The 22,131-nt window shown below is 41.9% G+C and overlaps 1 protein-coding gene across 5 annotated transcripts in view; it reads right to left on the bottom strand.

Moving 5' to 3' along the window:
* Positions 1-160: 160 nt before the first annotated feature.
* Positions 161-22,131, bottom strand: part of LOC117248178 (stromal membrane-associated protein 1) — a 182,367-nt gene continuing 160,396 nt past the window's right edge. For 3 of the 5 annotated variants that reach the window (XM_078160831.1, XM_078160834.1, XM_033612958.2), the window contains 3 exons: positions 12,144-12,336; positions 5,713-5,951; positions 161-2,107 (listed from right to left, as the gene is read on the bottom strand). In XM_078160831.1, the coding sequence (XP_078016957.1) occupies positions 1,961-2,107; positions 5,713-5,951; positions 12,144-12,336 (579 nt within the window). In that variant the 3' untranslated portion in view covers positions 161-1,960. The remainder of the gene's footprint in view (positions 2,108-5,712; positions 5,952-12,143; positions 12,337-22,131) is intronic. The other 2 variants (XM_078160832.1, XM_078160833.1) reach the window with 2 other exon arrangements.

Here is a 22,131-nt window from a genome sequence, read left to right as displayed (position 1 = left end):
GCAGCCAAGAAAAAGGCAATGAGGATATTTACTGTTCCTGTTAGTTTCATATTGAATTAACTCGTATGGTGACAGACTCTGTGATATCAGCAAAAACTGTATTGTTGTCCAAATAATATTGTATTTTGATAAAACTTGTGCTTTACACTCCTCTCACAGGCTTTTTTTTAAATTTTTTATTTTTTTTATTTTTTGGATACAGCCAGGCTAACGATGCTACCTGAGGTGTACATAGCCAATGTGGCCGTTTATACCCAGGTGTATATATTCCTGGGTGTCCTGGCAACATTTAAGTATGACATTAACTTGAACAGGTGTATTCAGCCATACACAGTGTGCATTCTGCTGCTTTATACATCATAAAAAGTAAAAATATTAAGTCTAAAAGTCTAAAAATAAAAAGGGAACATTGGAATCAGAGTCTCATGGGTGAAAGTCCTGTGCTTGACCCATTTATCCACCACACCTTACTCTCTCTATAAACTGTGTCACTCTTTATACAACGCCACCTGACTTTCTGGCACTATATTTGTACGTTTTTCTCGTGTAAATTCACCACTTCACCAATACACCAATCTCAGAGAATATCCGAGAGTGGCTGGCACGAGTCCTAAACATGACTTCTTTGCCCTAATGCTAAACCCTTCCAACCATGATGCATCAACTTGATTAGTACTAGCCAATCACAGCACGCAGTGGGAACCACAATAACGTGTCATAGGGATTGGTGTAAGTAGCTGAATAGCTGCAGTGTGACTGTTCTCACCTGAGTGCAAGTAGGGAACTTCTGGGCTGTATCACCTGGCCTATGTTGTGACCCCCTGTCACAGTTTGAATATGTCTATGAGTCGGGAGAAGTTCGAAGAGTCATCTTTCCATCAGCCAATGTTTAACTTGAATAGTTTTCCTACAAGGCCTTTTTCTTTTAATCATATTTCCAATTTTAATGATCTTGCCTACCCTCAGGTGTATATTCTGACCCAAGCTAAAGGTTGGGAACCACTGGTGTATGTGATCTTTCCTATAGAGCTGCTCCGTGGTACACTGTCTGCTATGGGGGGAAAACGTAACCTCAAATGGATGTAATGAGACACTGTTATGTTTTCGAAGTCTTTGTGGGAAAATGGTCAGATTACGTGACAATGATTCAGTGAATCAGTGCAAAATAACATCTACTGTATAAGCAGCATTAAACCCATGTCAGTCAAACCCCATTTAGCAATGCTAAACTCCACAGGATGCTTTAAACTGGAGAACCTCATCTCCAGACCCCCCCCCCCTCCCCCCCCCATGGAGTGATGAAGAGAACTCAAACCAAACAAAGTCACTGAGAGTGGAAGCATCAACCTCTCTCCTATGGCTCTGAAAAAGTGGGAGGTTCACATCATAATCACATAAATACAGTACTGTTCAGACGACTATCTGCTACGGGACTCTGCTCGCCCCACAGAAAGGGGGAGGGGGAGAGGGAGGGGGAGGGTTACAATATACACAGCAGAGAGAGGGGTGAGGACATGGTAGCAACCACAAGATAGCCATATCTACTGTAGGTATTGAAAGACTATTCACTAACTATCCATTTTGGTAATGATATAATATTACTATAATAGACACTTGGAGTTATTGGTCCAGCAGCTCTCTTTTCTGTCGATTTCTGTCTCTTTCTTCAGACAACAACAACAAAAGGAAATCAAAAAGGAAGAGGTAAGCTGAATAACGATGGGGAACAACAGCTGCCAGTCTTTCTTTTTTTTCCCACTCCATCCAGTGTGATGTCATCTTGGCTTTTAAAGGAACCATGGTGAAGGTGTGTAGGGTTTGAGGGGAGGCAGTCAAACTACCCCCACTGTGTGTTCTTCATTCTGTGAGGAGATGGGTGGGTCAGGAGCTGTTATGGCTATTTCCTTGCCATATGACTGCCCTCCGTCCCCCCCTACCTTTCCTCTGGACCCAATTCTTGTCACTTCCACAGCTGAGTGCTGAGGGTCTGGCCGGAAGCTGCTGGTGGAGCCGCAGGCCAGCCAGCCGCAGGGGCCCCTGACTGGGTGAAAGTGGCTGGCGCCGGCCCTCCACCACTCACAGCCATGCCTGACATCTGCTGGGTCATCTGGGGGTGGAAAAGAAGGGAGATAGAGGAGGGAAGTCAGTGTTCGAATTCATCAGAGCTAAAGTAGGCAGCTACTCCCTCCTCCCTGCCTCTGGGAGGAGGGAATAGCTGACTCCCGGGCCTCCATTCCTCGCTTTTTACCTTCGCCTCTGCTCTTAAAGGCTCAGGGCTTCCCCTGCTCCCTGCCCTCTCCCCACTCTTCTCTCTTCACCTCCCAGCTCCTCAACCCCCCGCCCCATCCACCTCCTCTGCTCCCCTGCTTGTCCTCCTCCTTCCATTCTGCCTTATCTATTATGAATGTGCTTTGGTGCAGCGCAACTCGCTTATCTGGTCATCCGAGAGCTATGGGTGAGTGTGTGTGTGGTTATGAATGTGTGTCACCCAAGCCCGGACATACGTACATACATCTTCCTGCACAGTACACACACACACACACACACACACGCACACACACACACACACACGCACACACACACACACACACACACACACACACACACACACACACACACACACACACACACACACACACACACACACACACACCTAGTCATCCACCTCCCACTTTGTCTGTTCAAGGTGGTGTGTGTGTGTGTGTGTGTGTGTGTGTGTGTGTGTGTGTGTGTGTGTGTGTTTGTATGTGTGTTGGTGGTGATTTATGATCTCTCATTAACCTCCCAAGATGTCAAAATGCTGACAACAGTTTGGAGCTCCGAGTGCAACTACACACACATACTGTATGAAAAGGAGTGGCTTTAGGTGTGTGTGTTCTAGCAGCAGGTAACAGACTAATGAAGGGAAGCTCTTAGACAGATGTGTTGACAGGCCTCCCAGTATTGATCCAGTGTAAAGACAGCGGAAGTCCTGATGTCAACATGTTTGGGCAAATTAAATTACTTTAACATGAATCATATCTGTTATTAAATCAGAAATCAATGTGGTCATTTTGATTATGCAATACAGTGTCGCCACCAAGGGTACATGCAGCACGTGCTGTGCACCAGTGCCGGAAGGGGGCACCAAAACAGCCCAACAGGATTATCATCGATCACAATTTTACGTATTGCATTAACTTTTCCAGTTAAGGTCCTCTCAGACACAGCACAGTTTGAGCCCCACTGCCGATGGTTTCAGTGAACACAGCACATGCAAAATTACCATTGGATTCATGGCACATGTGCACCAGCTGATTTCATGCCTATGTTGGTAAATTAGAATCATACTAAACTGAATGGCTCGTGCCCACTACTTGCAATCATCATGCCAAACTGCAACGCTCCCATTTCTCTATACCATTAAATATCATACCATGATATGAGGTGTATCATGGAGAAGGTGGTGAAGTTATACACACAAATAAAGGTCCTGAAACTCCAGTGTCAGACCATCAGTGAGCATCTGTAAATGTGATTGCAGTCGATAAGCCATTAATTACTCTTGTCAAAGTTCAATCTATCTATTATATACCCTGTTAATACTCATAACACTTAAACACAGTTAAAATACAATAACAATAATAATAATAATAATATAATGAAAATAACAATAACAATAATTTTGACAGGCAGATTCAATAAAAACAATGAAAACCAAAACTGTTACATTTTGATATGGTCACTCTCATAAACTCCACAGTAAGCTGGACTGGGACACATATCTTAATTATGACAATAATTGATGGGGATAAAAGGCCAAGGATGAAATAAGTGCATGCATTAATAAATTATTCAAATTAACATGTTTAAATATTGTCCATTAAAGCCTTTTTAATGAATGCAGTTTTAATATTCTATGCATTTAGTTAAAAGGTGTGTCTACATTTTATAAGACAGTTGGGCCCTCATCACTTTGTATATACACATGGTCTGAGGCAGGTCTAAATTCGTTCGCAAATTACGAAAAAAATTAGGCAAGAAAAAATGTTTGTAAGCATGGTTTATGCACTCTTTGTTTCTGTTAGCGCAAAGTCACAATGATTCAGTCTATTCATTTCTCAGTTTTGCCATTCTGAAGGATTGAAGAATGAAGTGCACAGCTGCAACCTCAGACAGTTTACCTGCAGCTGAAGGATCAGAAATTAATTAGTATACAAGTTACAGTGCAAACTGTGTAAGATCTGATTTCATTCCTCTCTTGATGGTGACCAACAGACTACTTAAATATCCACTTAGCTTTAACTCACCTCAGCTGATGTTTTTATTAACAGTGTCATAGTTGCATTTGGGCTTAATGATAAATGTCTTCTTTAATCAAATCATTAATTGGTAGCACAGCTTCACTCAAAGTCCTCTGAGGCAAATGTGTGATATCAGGCTATATAAATAAAATTAACTTGACCTTGAAAGCTTACTCTATAAAGATTAGTGAGTTTGGTTTGTAAACTGGGATGAATTGAAGGTTCTGAAACTTGCCGAATCAGACTGCAAAGGATCAGCTAAATCTCATCTGTAAATGATCTGGCTCCAATTGTGATCAGATCCAGCTAAATAAAGCTCATTTAGCAGCTTCGCTTACCTTTCCACCAGGTGTAAATGTGGCATATGAGACAGTTAATGAATGTCAAACAAGGACAGAACAGATTGACTCGCTGTAACTAAAACACAGCTGGTTTACTCTGTAAATACACTCAGCTAGTACAGTCTGTTAACTCTGTTTGTTGCAGCTGAGAGTCAAACAAGGAATAACTGAGGTGGGAAATACAGAGCCAGCCTTCACTCCTGGGCTTTGTTCGTTTCAAATCAATCACAGACATCAGATGTGTCATATCTGAGCTGGGCAACACTGACTGCAGCAGATTAGATTTTAACTAGAGGACCGATTTCTGCTCCATTGTGTATACCAGTCCACTCCTGCTGGCTATGGTCAAATGTTTAATTACTGGCTATCAAACTGCAGACCTGGACATGATCAGGAATAATAATAGACTTAATCACAGGATCAAAGAAAATTCCTTCCCATTTTTTTTATAATAAGACAATATTTTACCCCACCCTGTCATGTGTTACTCTCAGCTAGTTATAGGTTTTAAAATCTCTTAAAGGTTTTAAAAACTGTCACAGCTCCCCCTGCATCAAAGAATCCCTCCAAATGTTGTGTACTCTCTAATCATTTCATGGTACTGGGCTGGATTTAGAGGCTAGACTAGGGACAAGAAAAAAAGACTTGACAGAATTCAAGAAAAATCCATTATATTTCATACAATAACCTTGGTTATAAAACAGATTGAGTAGTTGATTAAAGCTTCTCTTCATGGGCTTTTAGAGAGGCTGAAGGGGTGAGGTCATTACTGCACTGGGCTTTGCAAAAAATTAAGGAGCAGAACACTGTGTAAGACCATATATTAACTTTCAGGACCAGGTTAATGGAACTCTTTGACATGTGGTGTGGAGGAAAAAGATGCTATATTTATGACATTTTTATCCAGGTTAGTGAAAATACAGTAAACATGTAAGTGTGCATCATAAAAGATTAATGTGCAGAGAATCTGGAGTGGGATTATGGTCAACTAAATCATAAAATGAGTTCATTACTACCATAAAATGAATTAAGTACCACCACTCTGAGTGTGTCTTAGTTGGATGACATACAGTGTATATGTCTGTTACCTGGCTCATATTCCACTGTCCTTGCTGCTGTCCTTGCTGCATGCTATACATGTTCTGTCCTTGGTTGGCTGGCATCACACCCTGCTGCTGCATGCCCATGTAGCTGCCGTTAGGCAGCGCCATCCCAGGCATCATGGCCCCTCCGCCCATCATGGTGGTTGGTGGGACAGGTCCGCCCATCCCTGGAGCAAAACCCTGCGGAGTGAACGGCATCTGAGGCTGGCCCATGTACATTCCTGCTGGAGCAAAAAACAGGCACACAGAGTTCTTCATGTGAACTTGCCTACTGCTGAGAATATTTTCAACTAAACATAAGAGAGAACAGAGCTGTGCTGAAGTAAAATAAACAGATTTCCAGAATCAAGTTTTGCTTTGATTTACTAGGAAATGTATGAAAATGATTAATTTAAGGAGTAAATAGCTACTCCTTAAAATCCAAATATAAGAAATCCTGAGGATACATCAAAGTTAAAATGTTCATTACTCTTTAAAACACCCAGTATGGCCACTACAACCAAGACAAGGAGGTCATGTCTTTGTTTGTTGGTTTGTCTGTCTGTTTGTCATCAAAAGTATGCAAAAACTACTGGCCAGATGTTTCTAAAAGTCGGTGGAAGGGTGTAGCATGGGTCAAGGTAAAACTGATCAGAATCAAGGATCTGGTGGTCTTAAAATGACCCACCTGACAAATAGCAGCAAAAATTCTTTGATGTTTGGGTGTGTTATAAAGTTATAATCCTTAATAATGTCATTATAACACAACCCAGTTTTATACCATTTATGGTCTGCATCCTTTTTTTTAGTGGCGAAGTCCACCATTTTTGCAAGGTTCAAGTTTGGGGATTCATAGAACCCTATGCAGCATGTGGTTAAACCTTAATGTTAGATTTTTATCTTATTAATAGAAGTCTCATGGTTTACATTTCACTCTCCTAATGCAAACACAACAGCTACTTCACATTAAAAGCATTCACCTGGTATGAGGGTGGCTTTTATTGTGAAGCAGCTATGATAGACACAATGCATTTGGCTCCAGCGTTACCCTCTGATGGGTCATATTAAGGATCTTTGTTGTTTACATGCACTTCTAAAATGGACAGTTCCAGTCCTTGATTATGACTGGCCGATGCCATGTTTTGAAGCCCACTGAAATACTGCATAAACACACAGCTGTGACTAAGTTACAATTTCAGTATTGTTGCACCAGTCAGTCACCTGTTGTCATATGGAACGCAGAGCTTAAGAGAGCAACCACCAACTAAAGCACAAATCATTTATCATCCACCAGGACGGTCAGGCAATGATACACAACGCTGTCATTCAATAACTGCAGAAAAAAAACACAAAATGCCACTAAAGAAACAAAAAGGACCTAGGAGGATTCATGTTTGAGCAGTCTTTATTGCTACCCCCAATCCATCAGCCTTTTATCTCCACCCAAAGTGGATAAACTACATCAACTATCAACAGTAAGTTAACAGTATGACTTTAGCTAACTTGCATGTTTTTATTTGTAGCCTATTATGCTCAGTTATGTTGTGAACTGCTAGCGATATCGTTTCTGTTTCAGTGTAGCTTGGTTACTCAGCATGTAACCAGGCTACACTGTAACCAAAATGATATCGCTGGTGAGTGTCAACAGCTCCCAGAGAGTGAGCATAATAATTGCTGATGGTAGATATATATGTGTTTATATTGCTACTGGAACATGATTATTTCTTTTTCTTTCTCTTTACATTAGGTATACCAGAGCCCTAGAGGGTGAACTTATTGGCTTCATGTTGCCACAGATTTCTAAAGTAGCTGGTACTACGCACTGTGTCTGCAGTGCTTGACAACAATTTTGCTAAAATTTGCTGACGAACTACATTGGTGGGAGGAGGAAAGATTATTTGCTACCAGTAAATTATTGCATTTCAGTCAGGAACACTTAAGTCAAAGAAAACTTTATTTCCATTTGCAGTATTATATTTGGCGGTATGGCTCTGTTCTGGGGCTCCTCTGCCTTTCCTTGGGCCTATGCAGAAAGCCTCTTCCACGTGCCTACATGGAAAGCATAAGGCGGAGAGAGCACACCTGTCTGCTCTTCCACGTGCAAATGAAGAAAGCCTGAGACAGAGAGGCAAACCTTCCTGCCCTTCCATGCGCCTACATGGAAAGCAGCAGCAAAGAACCCCCCAGGAACAGAACAGAGCAGCATCAATGACAAACAGAAATGACACTGATAGGTCAGACACAGCATGAAAAGGAGGAGCTGGGGTGGAAGCGGGTTGCAAAGTGGCTTACAGAGGAAGCAGCAACAGTAGACAGGCTAGAGCAGTTGAAATAGGGCACTCTGAATGAAATTTGTCAATTGGTTGCATAGAAAGGAATCATGTGATGTATGTATGTAAGTATGACTATGACTATCTATGACTCCCTTTCATCAATCAGCTGCTCCATAGTTGAGTGGCTGTTGAGATCAACTGATGTAGCTAGGATGTGAGCTGAGCTTGACACTGTGTCAGGCCTGAACTAACGCTATGCTCAATTTTTTGTTGCTGTGTGTTTATTTGATGAAATGTTGCCAATTATTCAATTATAATAAACACAAGAAGTTTGTGCTCTAAAAAAAAAAAAAGGATCAGCACTCAGTGAATAACCTCCTAAGCCCTACGATAAGCTATTATGGCAAGGCTTAACTATACAGACCAGTGAGCAGTGATAACTAACATGTCTTTGGGGTCATCGGGTGGGAACCTCCTTTCACCGGTGTTTCGTCTAGTTAGTCCCACGACACCCCCAGGAGGCTGGACAGTGATCTCTGGCGTCCCAGAGACACTCCCCTAATGCCAGGTCTCACTGCTCCCCTCCCCACACTAACCGAACAACCTCCTTTACCTTACCTATACTACCACAGAGGAGGTAGACCCAGGGAAGGAAGCCTTGTTAGGCTATAACACTCCCCAGCCGGGTTAGGCTGTACAGTCTACCTCCCCAAGACGAGCCCTCACAACAATGACACCTCCAGGAGGCTAGACAGTGATCTCAGCCCAAACAGCACTGCCACCTTCAACCAAACCCAGGCTCCGTTTATGCGAGCTCCAGGCAGAAGCAATGCTGATACTACCTTTACTAGCACATTCACCATACTCTATTTCACACGCTACATAGCATAACTACAATGTAAGCTAAAGTTAAAGGAGATAAATGAACTCACAGGATCAGCAAACACACTCACTTTGCAGCATGGTCTCAAACAAAATGGATTCAAATAGGCCACTCCCACACTTAAATAACCTTCCTCTTCCTGGATTTCCTCCTTACTTACACATGGCTTTCTCAGCCCAAACAGCACTGCCATCTTCAACCAAACCCAGGCTCCATACATGCGAGCTCCAGGTAGAAACAGGGCTGATACTAACTTTCCTGTCACATCCACCATACTCTATTTCACACACTACATAGCATAACTACAATATAAGCTAAAGTTAAAGGAGCTAACTGGACTTACAGGATCAGCAAGCACACTCACCTTGCCGCATGGCCTCAAACAAAATGGATTCCAATAGGCCACTCCCACACTTAAATACTTCCTCTTCCTGGATTTCTCCTGACAGGAAGTGGATCTCTCCACCTGATCTCAAGGAGTTATGTGCCCTGCTTAGTAGTTCCCCCTGCTGGCCCCCAGCTGACATTATTTCTTCTGTAATAGATAAACTTGCTGCATTTAATTGCTTCATCTGACATTTCCCTCACTGTCTTCCTCAAACTCTGTCCCCGCACTCCGAGTTCCCCCAGGAGCAAGACAGCTGATCTTGCTATGAATCCCCTACACCCCACTTCTACTGGACAAATCCTAGTCTTCCATCCTCGCTGCTCAGCTTCTGCTCCTAAGTCTGCATATCTAAGCTTTTTTCTTTCATAGGCTTCTTCCACTGAGTCTTCCCAAGGAACTGTGAATATGAAGTAACTGTTTTCAAAAAGCAAAAAGCCACACACATTAAAACATAACACCAAGCAAATTATAAGTTTGCTCCACAGAGCCCATTTCCACACACCAAATGTCAGTGTCATTTTTTATTTCTGCCTCTAAAGATGAATCTGAAGCTGCAGAGCACCATTTTTTCTTGAAAATTTATCACCCATCACTCCATTTGCCCATTAGTGCAACATGAGACCACTGTGAGAAAGTGGTAAGCGGCAATGTAAGACACAAATATATCAGTATTTGTACTGAGTGGAAAAATCTTAAGGAACAGAAATGAGACAGCTTCTTTAAATGGACAGAGTGTCCTCTGATATTAGTCAGCTATGTTGACTGCATGTACAAAATGCCAGAGAATAAAATATCGCTTCTTTTAGCACAATTCCTATCACGCCTCAAAGTTTTTAAAATCCTCAGATTCAATGTGGAAATCCATAAAGGATCCATGGACTGTCTGGAACTTCTGACATTTTCATCATTTTGTTATAAGCTGCACTCAGAGCCACATCCATCCTGTTACAATACACACACACACACACACACACACACATACACAGGATGGAAGTCAGTGATTTGAGGCATTAGCCTGGTGAGCTTCTCTTGGCTTTGATCTCCATCAGCATCTATTTGGATTCAGAGAGGACAATAAAGCAGCAGAAAACCCTTCATCCTGATTTCCATTCCTAATCCTCTTTACGTCAGTGTAATCATGCAGCCATATAATCAATATGCACATGTGCCTGCTGCCTACTGTCCACCATTCAGAAAATATGTACCACTAATACTTTCCCACACACTCCCAACATGCTCAGGTTGATGTATGTGCACGTATGAACACCTGCCCACATAAACACACATCAACAGTCTTGGCACTTGTCTTTACACATAATAACTGTGAGATGAGTGTGAATCTGCAGACACTTCTCTATTTTTACTGCTGCAGTGGGACTCCAGTAAGTGGAGCTGCCTGCTTTTTAGCACACTGACCTTTCATCTGCCTTCACTCTCCTCCATTTTTATGATGCATCTTTCCTCTGATGTATGTGTGAAAGTGTGTAGATGTGTGTCTCTGTGTGTGTACAAACACCTACATCTGAGTGTACACTCTTGTGCTTATATTACTGCGTGTGCCCCCCCCCCCCACCCGGAGACACTGTGTGTGTATATAGTGTTTGTTTACATTCTACATATGCGACATATTCAAGTGGTTTGACCTGTCAGTCCTTGAACTCAAATAAATGGTAGGTATTGCAAATCCTCTCCTCGGCAACTGCCATTTATTACAACATAAAAATAGTATGTATTCCCCATAACTGGCTTACCAACTTGAGGGGCAAGATCCCCCCCAAGGTGTCACAAGGTAAACCTAAGGTGATTCCAGGGATAGGAAAGAAGAACATATTGTATATCTGCTGTACAAAGTTGTTTGTCTCTCAGATTTTTCTCTATTCTTTACCTTTCTAAAAAACTTAAACTATGCAGGATTGTGAATAATGGCCAGTTCCACCAATTCAATGCTATAAAAGTGGTTAATCAAATCCACCTGAGAAGGAAAAATCATTCTTTGGTTATACTCCTAACAACTCATATAATGGAACTTAAAGCTTTAAGGCTCCCTGAGAGGAACTGCTCAGTGGGGAGCTCCCCCAAGAACTACATACCTTCAAGGGCTTTTTTTCTGTTTGATTTGCACCGCCAGTTGGAACGTCAAAGTGACGCATTATATCCAGACAATGGTTGGTATAGCAATGTCACTTTTCCTTTGATAAGTCAAAATTGCACATTGATGAAGAACTTCAGAACTGAAGAAGCATCTTGGATGAGAGGTGAAACATCTTCAAATAAACTCAAGCAAGTCTAGTTGCCAAGGATATAGCACTTAGGATTTTCCCTTAGCTCTGTTTTGGTTTGCACCAACTGCTGAGGGAAATATCTGGCTCCTCAGCTGCTAAATGCTCTACTTAGTGATTATCTTTTTCTGTCTGTTGACTGGTGCAGACAGTTTACAGCGATTGGTATATTGGAGCTTTTTTTTTTTGCACAAAATAGTTGCCTGCCGCTGGACACGAGCTTGATGAGAGGTATGAGAGGGAAGCAAAATAGTAACTGTGTTGTAAAATCAAAACAAAAAAAAAACTGCCAGCGTTCAATAGGTAAGAGGATTCCTGGCGAGGAGGTGGGGCACTGTAGCTGTAAACTGCAGTTTGATCGTCTCGGTTGAGCACTTGAGATGCCAACAGTAGACATTATTTTTGCAAACACATACCCATAAGCCTTTGCACATTAGGGTTATTTCCTGTAGTTGAATGGATTAAAGGAGCATATGCTTAGGAGTTGAAATAAACTGCTGCATTAATTTGATGTGAACAAATTTTAGCTTATCAGTCCCTGAACATAAATATGTCGGATGTAGGATGTACGGACGACAAAGGGTTAATAAAAATGCTGCGTGTGTGTGTGTTACCTTGTCCTGGAACAGGCTGCTGCTGGCTCTGTGGCTGACTGGCCACTGAGCTGCTGGCGTACAGAGACAGGATGGAGTCTTTAGATAAAAGCTTCTTCTCCTCCGCCTTCGTGGTGGTAGTGGTGGAGGTAGAGGAGGAGGCAGAGGAGGAGGTGGAGGGGTCCGCCTGTGGAGGTGCTGTACTGGAACCAGACTGTCAGGGAGACAGAAGGGGGAGGGGATGAAGAGAAATGGCATGAAATATGTATAGTTTCACCAAATATATATTTTTTATGTAGCTTTCTCTTGGTCACCTAATGCACACATACACAGGATAATACAGTGCAGAGTTGTATATGCCAATAATACGGCTGGGTAATTTTCTGATACTAGTAACAATAAGATATATCACGCACATATTTGGCACTGATACCAAAACATTTTTTTAAATACCTTTCAATTATTTTTAAATCCCCTGGAAAATGAAATAAAGATAAAGCGCAGAGCTCTAATTTCAGCAGAGAGAAGCAGTCCACTTGACAAGGCTTATATTACAGACAGGTGGTTCTGCCTATTTTTTTTCCATCATATAGTATATTTTATCATATGTTATTTAGATGTACTGTTTTTCCACCCACTTCCAGTTTAATTTGATGTTGGTGAGGGCTGAAGGATATGGTAAAGTAATCTCATTGTGAGTTTTTTAGACCAATTGTAATTGAGATTCAGTATGAAACTTTTTCATGTTACACAAGCAATAAATCATTCTGTAGTATGACCATCACAACACTAGATACAATCAACATACGATCAGCTCTTTCATGTCAGCCAGGCCTATGTGTTATGATTAATGAGGTGAACTGACGCATGAATTGATATGAATAACTCATTTATTTAGCTACTGAATTGTAAAAAACTTCAATCACAGTAGAATATTTTAATTTGTAACCTTAACTTTATGATTTATATATAATCTAAAAAAAGAACAAAAAATCACTGCAGTACAAAGGGCCAAGAATGAGCATTAATGTATGAAAAATAAATATGAATCTTACTGATCTCCAGTCAGTTACAGCAGTATAACAAATCACACAAACTTAAGCGCATACTGACTATGGCTCTAAAATATTGAGATAACTCGAAGCGTGGTTGTAAACATGTTGTTGACCATTCCGTCTTCAGCTTCCAGACTGTGGTTGGGAAGCACAGGAGAGATTTTGTTTTGCCTCCAGGGCCGACGCTGATGCTCACTTTGGGGTTAACCCCCTACACTTCACCCAGCAGCTGGGAAGCAAAACACGGGAACTTTACGTGGGTCTCGAGGAGCTGCAGTGTTTATTTGTAGCCCAGCTGAAACCTACACTATTCATTTACTACCAGTGGCGTGCACAGACTTTTTGAAGGGCAGGGGTGAAAAGAAAAAAAAGGGCACATACAGCGCATTCTTGCCACTGAAGAGGGCACTAAGTTTTGCGTCTTTTTGAGGGCACTTTAGACATGTTTATATGTTATACAAATGGCACATTATATAGCCTTAAAACAGACTAACTAAACAGACTACTCAAGTTAGTTTGTAGTTAGGATCAGCATCCACGAGAACTGTGTAGATTCAACGTTGGACTGTGAAGAACACACAGAGACATGGATGTATGAAGGAAATAAATCCCTGGGGGGTCTGGAGGTCCTCCCCCAGAACATTTTCAATTAAGTTGATGCCATTTCCTGTATTCTAGTGCATTTTAACACCATATTAGCACCAGATAATCCAAACTGGTTCTGTGAGATATAGTTCTGGCTCGATATAGATCAAAAAAGGGCCCAACATAAAAGTCATTGCAACAGTAATGTTTCATAGTATTTCTTGGTCCTAATAGTCTTCTGGAGTTTAGTGTGTTTTCTTCACCCAAAAAGGCAGTTTAGTGTGTTTTGCCAACCAGGAGGGCACTTTAGCACGCGTTTTGGCTCCAAAGAGGGCACTTTAGCGTGTGTTTTGGCTCCAAAGAGGGCACTTTAACATATGTTTTGGCTTCCAGGAGGGCACTTTAGCGTATGTTTTGGCTTCCAGGAGGGCACTTTAGCGCGCATTTTGGCTTCCAGAAGGGCACTTTAGCGCGTGTTTTGGCTCCCAGGAGGGCACTTTAGCGAGCATTTTGGCTTCCAGGAGGGCACTTTAGCGCGCATTTTGGCTCCCAGGAGGGCACTTTAGCGAGCGTTTTGGCTCCAAAGAGGGCACTTTTGCGCATGTTTTGACTTCCAGGAGGGCACTTTAGCGTATGTTTTGGCTTCCAGGAGGGCAATTTAGCGTGCGTTTTGGCTTCCAGAAGGGCACTTTAGCGTGTGTTTTGGCTCCAAAGAGAGCACTTTAGCGCACATTTTGGCTCCCAGGAGGGCACTTTAGCGAGCGTTTTGGCTCCAAAGAGGGCACTTTAGCGCATGTTTTGGCTTCCAGGAGGGCACTTTAGCGAGCATTTTGGCTTCCAGGAGGGCACTTCAGTGTGCGTTTTGGCTCCCAAGAGGGCACTTTAGCGAGCGTTTTTCAACAATTGGGCCCATGGCCCAAAGCCCATGAGGCCAGGTTTTGTAGTCCCTCTGTTCAGTTAGATTGTGTACCCTCGAAAAATTATTTTTTTCTTTTTTTTATGCCAGCTTTTGAGATTTGAGTTTTGTGTTTTATTATATCACTTTGTTGGCTTGAATGGGCTTCATCGTTCAGCCCCACAGTTGATCCTGTTTCCTTTGGATACAAAGTCAACCATTTTTTCATGTTTACATCTTTTCTTGATAAATTCAGCTTGACGTATACATCAGTATAAAAACAGAGTAGTCATATTCACCACTGCTGCTCTAAGTTTCACTACTCAACAGAAATGCTGTTGTTACTATGCAGTGTTAAACTGCTAGAAACTTTGAATGGGAATCAGCATATGTGTGCAGAATCTGTTGGCAACAGGACAAGACATAGTATCAGAGGCATTCTGGTTTCCCTTTGTAATCCAAGTGAGGTAAACAGTCCTTGTGGAGAGGTGTAACATTTTGGCCAAAATGCAATCTTAGAATCCACCAGCTTTCGTCTGATGATGATTTATATTTATATTAGCTTTTTTTTTTTTTTAAAATTGCATTCTTATGCAAATATGCCTGAATATCTGCTTGCTACACCAGATCTCCTGAAACATTCCACCCAGAGGTTTTGTAATTGTCAGACTGATAGCTGATGGATTTAATTCCTATATTCTGGTAGGGTTTTAATGTAAAAGATCTACAAGAAGAGTTTCATTGGTGGCAGCTACAGAAAGGACAGCAAAGTAAAACAACTGAAAGTAACTGGTGAGATAAAAATGGAAAACTAGACACTCAGAAGAAGTATTGTCATTTTTTCTTCAAGACCCTTTTTTCATTGAACAAATCAACCAAAATTCTCAAATATTAAATGTTGTCTAAATATCAGAAGCCGCACAGGGACTTTGACTAAATGAAAGAATTTTAAATTGACAAAATTTCGACTGAAATCCCAAACTATCACACCAGAGAATAAGAAAACAAGAATACTAGTCTAGTAGACATCCAATGCCAACTGTCTGTACTCACACTTTTTTTGGTCAGTACCAAAAATGTTCCAATGCCTGTCCCTAAAGGACTTCATGTCCTTTTGCATTTAATTCCTGGAAGCCTTTCTCTTGGACTGCTTTAATTTAGAGTTGCATTAACATTCAGGAGCAAACTTTGACACACTGTCTATGTTTTTGTTTGCTGTATAGATCTTAAATCTATACAGGCAACAAATAAAAACTAAGTCCACTAATCAGAAGAAAACATTGGCATTATTCGTTTCTGCCCACCGCACATACATTACATTTGTACATTTCACATGTATCACATCAATGTTTCTAAAGTGACGTAGTATATGAGCTGATTTTGTCATTGGAAGTTGGAGGGGATGGTAGACTGCGTGCCCCCTAGGCAAGATGTTCCAAGCTGCAGACCACTGTTCGAGGCCAACAAACAACAAAACTAGTTGTTTTTCGGCAAGTCACTGCTGCCTTTCCTGACAGGATAGTGCCATGAAAACTGGGTATTTTAAGCCAAAACATGATCTTTTCCTAACCATAACCAAGTGTTTTTTGTGGTTTTAAATCTAACCACACAGCTATCTCAAAACTGGACCAATCTCAAAAATTGTTGTTCCAATGAATCACTTCGATACAAAAGCAAGCGAAAATAGGGTCCAGGTTGAAAAATACAATTTTCTTTTCAAGGTATACTATGCAGGATTTTCCCTTAAAAAGTATAAAAGTAATCCCACTCAACCATCACCTACAGTACAGGCCAAAAGTTTGGACACACCTTCTCATTCAATGCGTTTTCTTTATTTTCATGACTATTTACATTGTAGATTCTCACTGAAGGCATCAAAACTATGAATGAACACATGTGGAGTTATGTACTTAACAAAAAAAGGTGAAATAACTGAAAACATGTTTTATATTCTAGTTTCTTCAAAATAGCCACCCTTTGCTCTGATTACTGCTTTGCACACTCTTGGCATTCTCTCCATGAGCTTCAAGAGGTAGTCACCTGAAATGGTTTTCCAACAGTCTTGAAGGAGTTCCCAGAGGTGTTTAGCACTTGTTGGCCCCTTTGCCTTCACTCTGCGGTCCAGCTCACCCCAAACCATCTCGATTGGGTTCAGGTCCGGTGACTGTGGAGGCCAGGTCATCTGCCGCAGCACTCCATCACTCTCCTTCTTGGTCAAATAGCCCTTACACAGCCTGGAGGTGTGTTTGGGGTCATTGTCCTGTTGAAAAATAAATGATGGTCCAACTAAACGCAAACCGGATGGGATGGCATGTCGCTGCAGGATGCTGTGGTAGCCATGCTGGTTCAGTGTGCCTTCAATTTTGAATAAATCCCCAACAGTGTCACCAGCAAAACACCCCCACACCATCACACCTCCTCCTCCATGCTTCACAGTGGGAACCAGGCATGTGGAATCCATCCGTTCACCTTTTCTGCGTCTCACAAAGACACGGCGGTTGGAACCAAAGATCTCAAATTTGGACTCATCAGACCAAAGCACAGATTTCCACTGGTTTAATGTCCATTCCTTGTGTTTCTTGGCCCAAACAAATCTCTTCTGCTTGTTGCCTCTCCTTAGCAGTGGTTTCCTAGCAGCTATTTGACCATGAAGGCCTGATTGGCGCAGTCTCCTCTTAACAGTTGTTCTAGAGATGGGTCTGCTGCTAGAACTCTGTGTGGCATTCATCTGGTCTCTGATCTGAGCTGCTGTTAACTTGCGATTTCTGAGGCTGGTGACTCGGATGAACTTATCCTCAGAAGCAGAGGTGACTCTTGGTCTTCCTTTCCTGGGTCGGTCCTCATGTGTGCCAGTTTCGTTGTAGCGCTTGATGGTTTTTGCGACTCCACTTGGGGACACATTTAAAGTTTTTGCAATTTTGCGGACTGACTGACCTTCATTTCTTAACGTAATGATGGCCACTCATTTTTCTTTAGTTAGCTGATCGGTTCTTGCCATAATATGAATTTTAACAGTTGTCCAATAGGGCTGTCGGCTGTGTATTAACCTGACTTCTGCACAACACAACTGATGGTCCCAACCCCATTGATAAAGCAAGAAATTCCACTAATTAACCCTGATAAGGCACACCTGTGAAGTGGAAACCATTTCAGGTGACTACCTCTTGAAGCTCATCGAGAGAATGCCAAGAGTGTGCAAAGCAGTAATCAGAGCAAAGGGTGGCTATTTTGAAGAAAGTAGAATATAAAACATGTTTTCAGTTATTTCACCTTTTTTTGTTAAGTACATAACTCCACATGTGTTCATTCATAGTTTTGATGCCTTCAGTGAGAATCTACAATGTAAATAGTCATGAAAATAAAGAAAACGCATTGAATGAGAAGGTGTGTCCAAACTTTTGGCCTGTACTGTATGTATGACCCACTAGAAGTGTGTGGTGGTGTGTTGTTGAAATGAAAAGAAACGAAAGCCTTCAATATATCTGCCATATAATAACATACAAAAGTAACTTATGGTTTGAAGAAATCTGATTTATTCTGCCAATTAGGTTGTAAACAGGGCTGGGGGATATGGAGAAAATCAAATATGACAATTTTTTTAACTACCTTGATATCATTATTGTGATATTGAAGGGTTGACTATTGGTGCTTTTACAAAATATTTACACAATGAGATTTCTGATAAATAATAATCAGCAATCTGGATGTTAAGACTAAGTGGGTAAAAGCAAATTACATAAAATCTAGAACAGTCTGGTAAGTTCAGAAAACTACATAACTTGAATGTGTGCAGCCTTTAAAACCAAGAAAAGACAATATAATATCCAAAATCTAAAACAATACTGAGTCTCAAATAACAATATCCATGTAATATCGATATATTGCCCAGTCCTAGTTTTAGAGACTGTGCACACAGACTGGGAGTATATTCACTCATACATACTGTATATATCAGGGTGAGAGAAGATGAGAAAAGACAGGAAAACAGGAGGGAGGCAAAGGGAAGAGACACGATAAAAATAAAGGGGAGAAGTGCAAGAGCTGAATAAAGGACAGGAGAGAGAAGAACGGAGGAGACAAAAGAGGAGAGGCATTGTCACCGTAAGTGAGACAGATGACATTAATTAGGCCGTTGCAAAAAGAGGTAGACATGAACAGTTGCAGACAGGACAGGACACACACACACACAAACACACACACACACACACACACACACACACACACACACACACACACACACACACACACCTTTTTTCTAACCTTTCAGACACACACCCATTATGTCTAATGGATGGAGCTGCCAAAAAAAGTAAAAAAAGTAACACCTGCTTAAGAGCTGTGTACAGGTGTGTGTGCGTGTGTGTGTGTGTGTGTGAGGGAGAGAGAGAGAGAGAGGGGACTTGGAATGGAGAGAAAAGGGGAGGCGATAGTCAGCTGGACTTCATGAATGAGATAAGGAGAGACGGTGTGATAACCAGTGGCTCCTGCATCTCACACACACACACACACACACACACACACACACACAGAGTCACACACACACACACACACACACACACACACACACACACAAAGAGCTTTGCGAGTGTGTTGTGCTCAACTGCTTAGCAGGCAGTGCTGCTCCCCTCTGTCTCTCTATGCTGACTTCCTTTGACTGGAGGAGGGAAGGAAGGAGGAGAGGAGGGAGGCAAAAGAAGAGATATCACAAGGAGAAAGGAGACAGAAAGGAGGGGAAGATGGTAAAGAAAAGGAGGGATACAGGAAGCTGGTCAAGGAAAGGTAAGAAGGGAGGAACAAAGGAGAAAGAGGGAGGGGGCCAGAATGCAAAAGGAAGAGGAGTGTGAAGTGGGAGAGGACAAAACAAGCCAGAAGGAGGACGGAGAGAATGACTGAAGGCTACAGAAAGGAAAGAGGAGGTCAAAATGTGAGGAAAGCCGACAGGGGCAGATGAAGGCATAAACAGAGCTGAAGAGGAAAGATGGTTAGCTAATCATGCCAGCACACACGGGGTCCATTTTCTCTCAAGTGCAGCCAGTTAAGGTGAGTCAGGTGTTGGCGGAGGCAGGATGGAGCTTCTTTCCTATTAATAGCTGCAGCCTATTAGCATGATACTGGCTCGTGATTAGAGGAGGGAAGGGAAGGTGAAAAGAGGCAGCAAACTGTCCTCACCTGATCCGTCTGATGTCAGCGAGATACATCACATGACTCAATCAAGGGGCTAAGCCTATTTGCTGCTAAGCTTGTTCGCAAAGTTGAAAAATACATTTAACAGACTTTAAATCCCCCGAAATGCAGAAATCGCCAGCCGTTCAGCTTCCTTCTTCCAGACATATTTGTAGAATGGACGGCGTGACTCTCTACCAGCTCTGAACTTATGTGATAACACCATCATCCAGAATGATTTAGGAAGGGGGCAGCAACATGTGGAGCATGTGGAATGTTAACTGCTCTGAGGTGGGAGGAGTACAACTAAGTTTGTGAAACTCTAAAACTCTTAAAACCCTCTTAAAATCTTAAAACAGCACCAAGCTGCAGGTAGTACACAGTTAGAGACAAGCTGGGGAACATAGTGGAGCATTTAGCAGCTAAAGAGACAGATGTTCTCAGGAGGAGGTGGAGACCAAAACAGAACTACAAGAGACTGATTATTGGACTTATATTTTCCAGGTGACCAGGACTCAAAATGAATGATCATGTTGCTCCATATCTGCTAAATATGAAACTATGAACTGTTAGCTAACAACGTCACCATAGGCCAGAGGCAGAATGTGTGTGAGGGGGTGGTGTGTCTGTGAGATGAGGCTGTGAGATTGGGAGAACAATGTGAGACAATTGGAAAATCGTAATGGTGCCGCCCTGCTGCTGGATGACAATAAACCACAAAATCAGTAAAACAAACATGGCTTTTGTCCCTGAACTATTGCTAAAAGCTCTGGATAACCTAGAAAAGCCTGCCACTGAAACAACCATGACAAGAGTGGTCCACCAATACTGAGGACAACAGGACCACAACTATCCAGGTCAGTCTGCTCTAATCCATAAACAATAAACTTTTAATACCAGAAATACTACACACAGACATAAAAGGCCTAAAAACCAGTCTCAAATACACCCAATCACATGTCGAAACTCTACAGGTGGAAAATAAGGAACCTAAACTCACCGTCAACACACTTACTACTCATGTCAACACCATTTCCAATGAAAAGTGCTGAAAGAAACCATAGTGGACCTCCACAGCCCCAGCATGCAGGATAATCTAATTTTCACTGGTATAACAGAACAAACACAACACAACCAAGAACAAGCGATAAAAGACTTCATGCAGTCAGCGCTGAAACTGACACACAACACAATCAACAACATAACTTTCCACCAAGTTCACCATATCGGAGCCAAAAACAACAACAGCAAACCCAGATCCATCATCGCTAAATTTGAACAATTCAAACAAAAAGAACTTGTTGAAAGCAGAGGAAGAGAACTTAAGGGAACGCACCATGGGATGAATGACCAGTGCTCACAGGAGGCAGGACAGATGCAAGAAGTTACTCCCAAGTCTTAGACAGTACTGTGAGAAGGAGAGAAGAGTCGCACTGAGGGTAGACAAACTGTACATAGACAGTCAGCAACATCACCACCTGGTTATAACCTCACGCACTGACACTTCTGACATCAATCTGAGCCTGTCAGTGGTAAAAATAAGCATTTTTAGTGGATGAACATGACAGTGTGCTATCGCCCTGTGTGGTTACATTGCAACACGTTTCACCGTTGCCAGCTAAAGCACTCTATGTCAAAACTGGACCAATCTCAAAGAATGTTGTTTTAATGAGTAACTTTGATACAAAAGCAAGGGAAAATAGGGTACAGGTTGAAAAATACAAGTTTTCTTTTCAAGGTATACTATGCAGGGTTTTCCTTAAAAAGTATAAAAGTAATCCCACTCAACCATCACCTATGACCCATTAGAAGTGTGCGGTGGTGTATTTATCTATCTCTGCCTGTTTTGTCTTATTTTCTTCTTTTCTTGCTTTGTTTGGGACATACTTGGGCACAGCACGCAAGTGAGGTCTGGACTAGGTGCTAGACAATAAGCAGCATGCATCTCCTTCTCCCAACTCTGGTCCATTTGGAGAGTCAAGCAATACAGTCTCAAAAAGAAGATGCTCTTATATAACAGCATGGTCAAGTCTGTTCTGCTGTATGGTTCAGAGTTGGCGAGTGATCAAAACAGACATGATGAGAGTCACAATGGATGCCTCAGACGAATCTGCCAGATCTTCTGGCTGAACAAAATCTCCAACCTTCGACTGTACAAGAAAACAGGTAGCTGGAGCAACACCGAGGAAATCACACACAGACGTTTGAGATGGTTTGGCCATGTGCTAAGAATGGAAGAGGGCAGGATCACAAGAGTTACAAGATGGACACCATCGGGCAAAAGAAAACCTGGATGGCCCAAAACCACCTG

This window comes from Epinephelus lanceolatus, chromosome 17 (genome assembly GCF_041903045.1).
Source record: "Epinephelus lanceolatus isolate andai-2023 chromosome 17, ASM4190304v1, whole genome shotgun sequence".
NCBI lineage: Eukaryota > Metazoa > Chordata > Actinopteri > Perciformes > Serranidae > Epinephelus > Epinephelus lanceolatus.
Note: the sequence above shows the minus strand (reverse complement) of the source record. Positions and strands in the feature narration are given on the sequence as shown.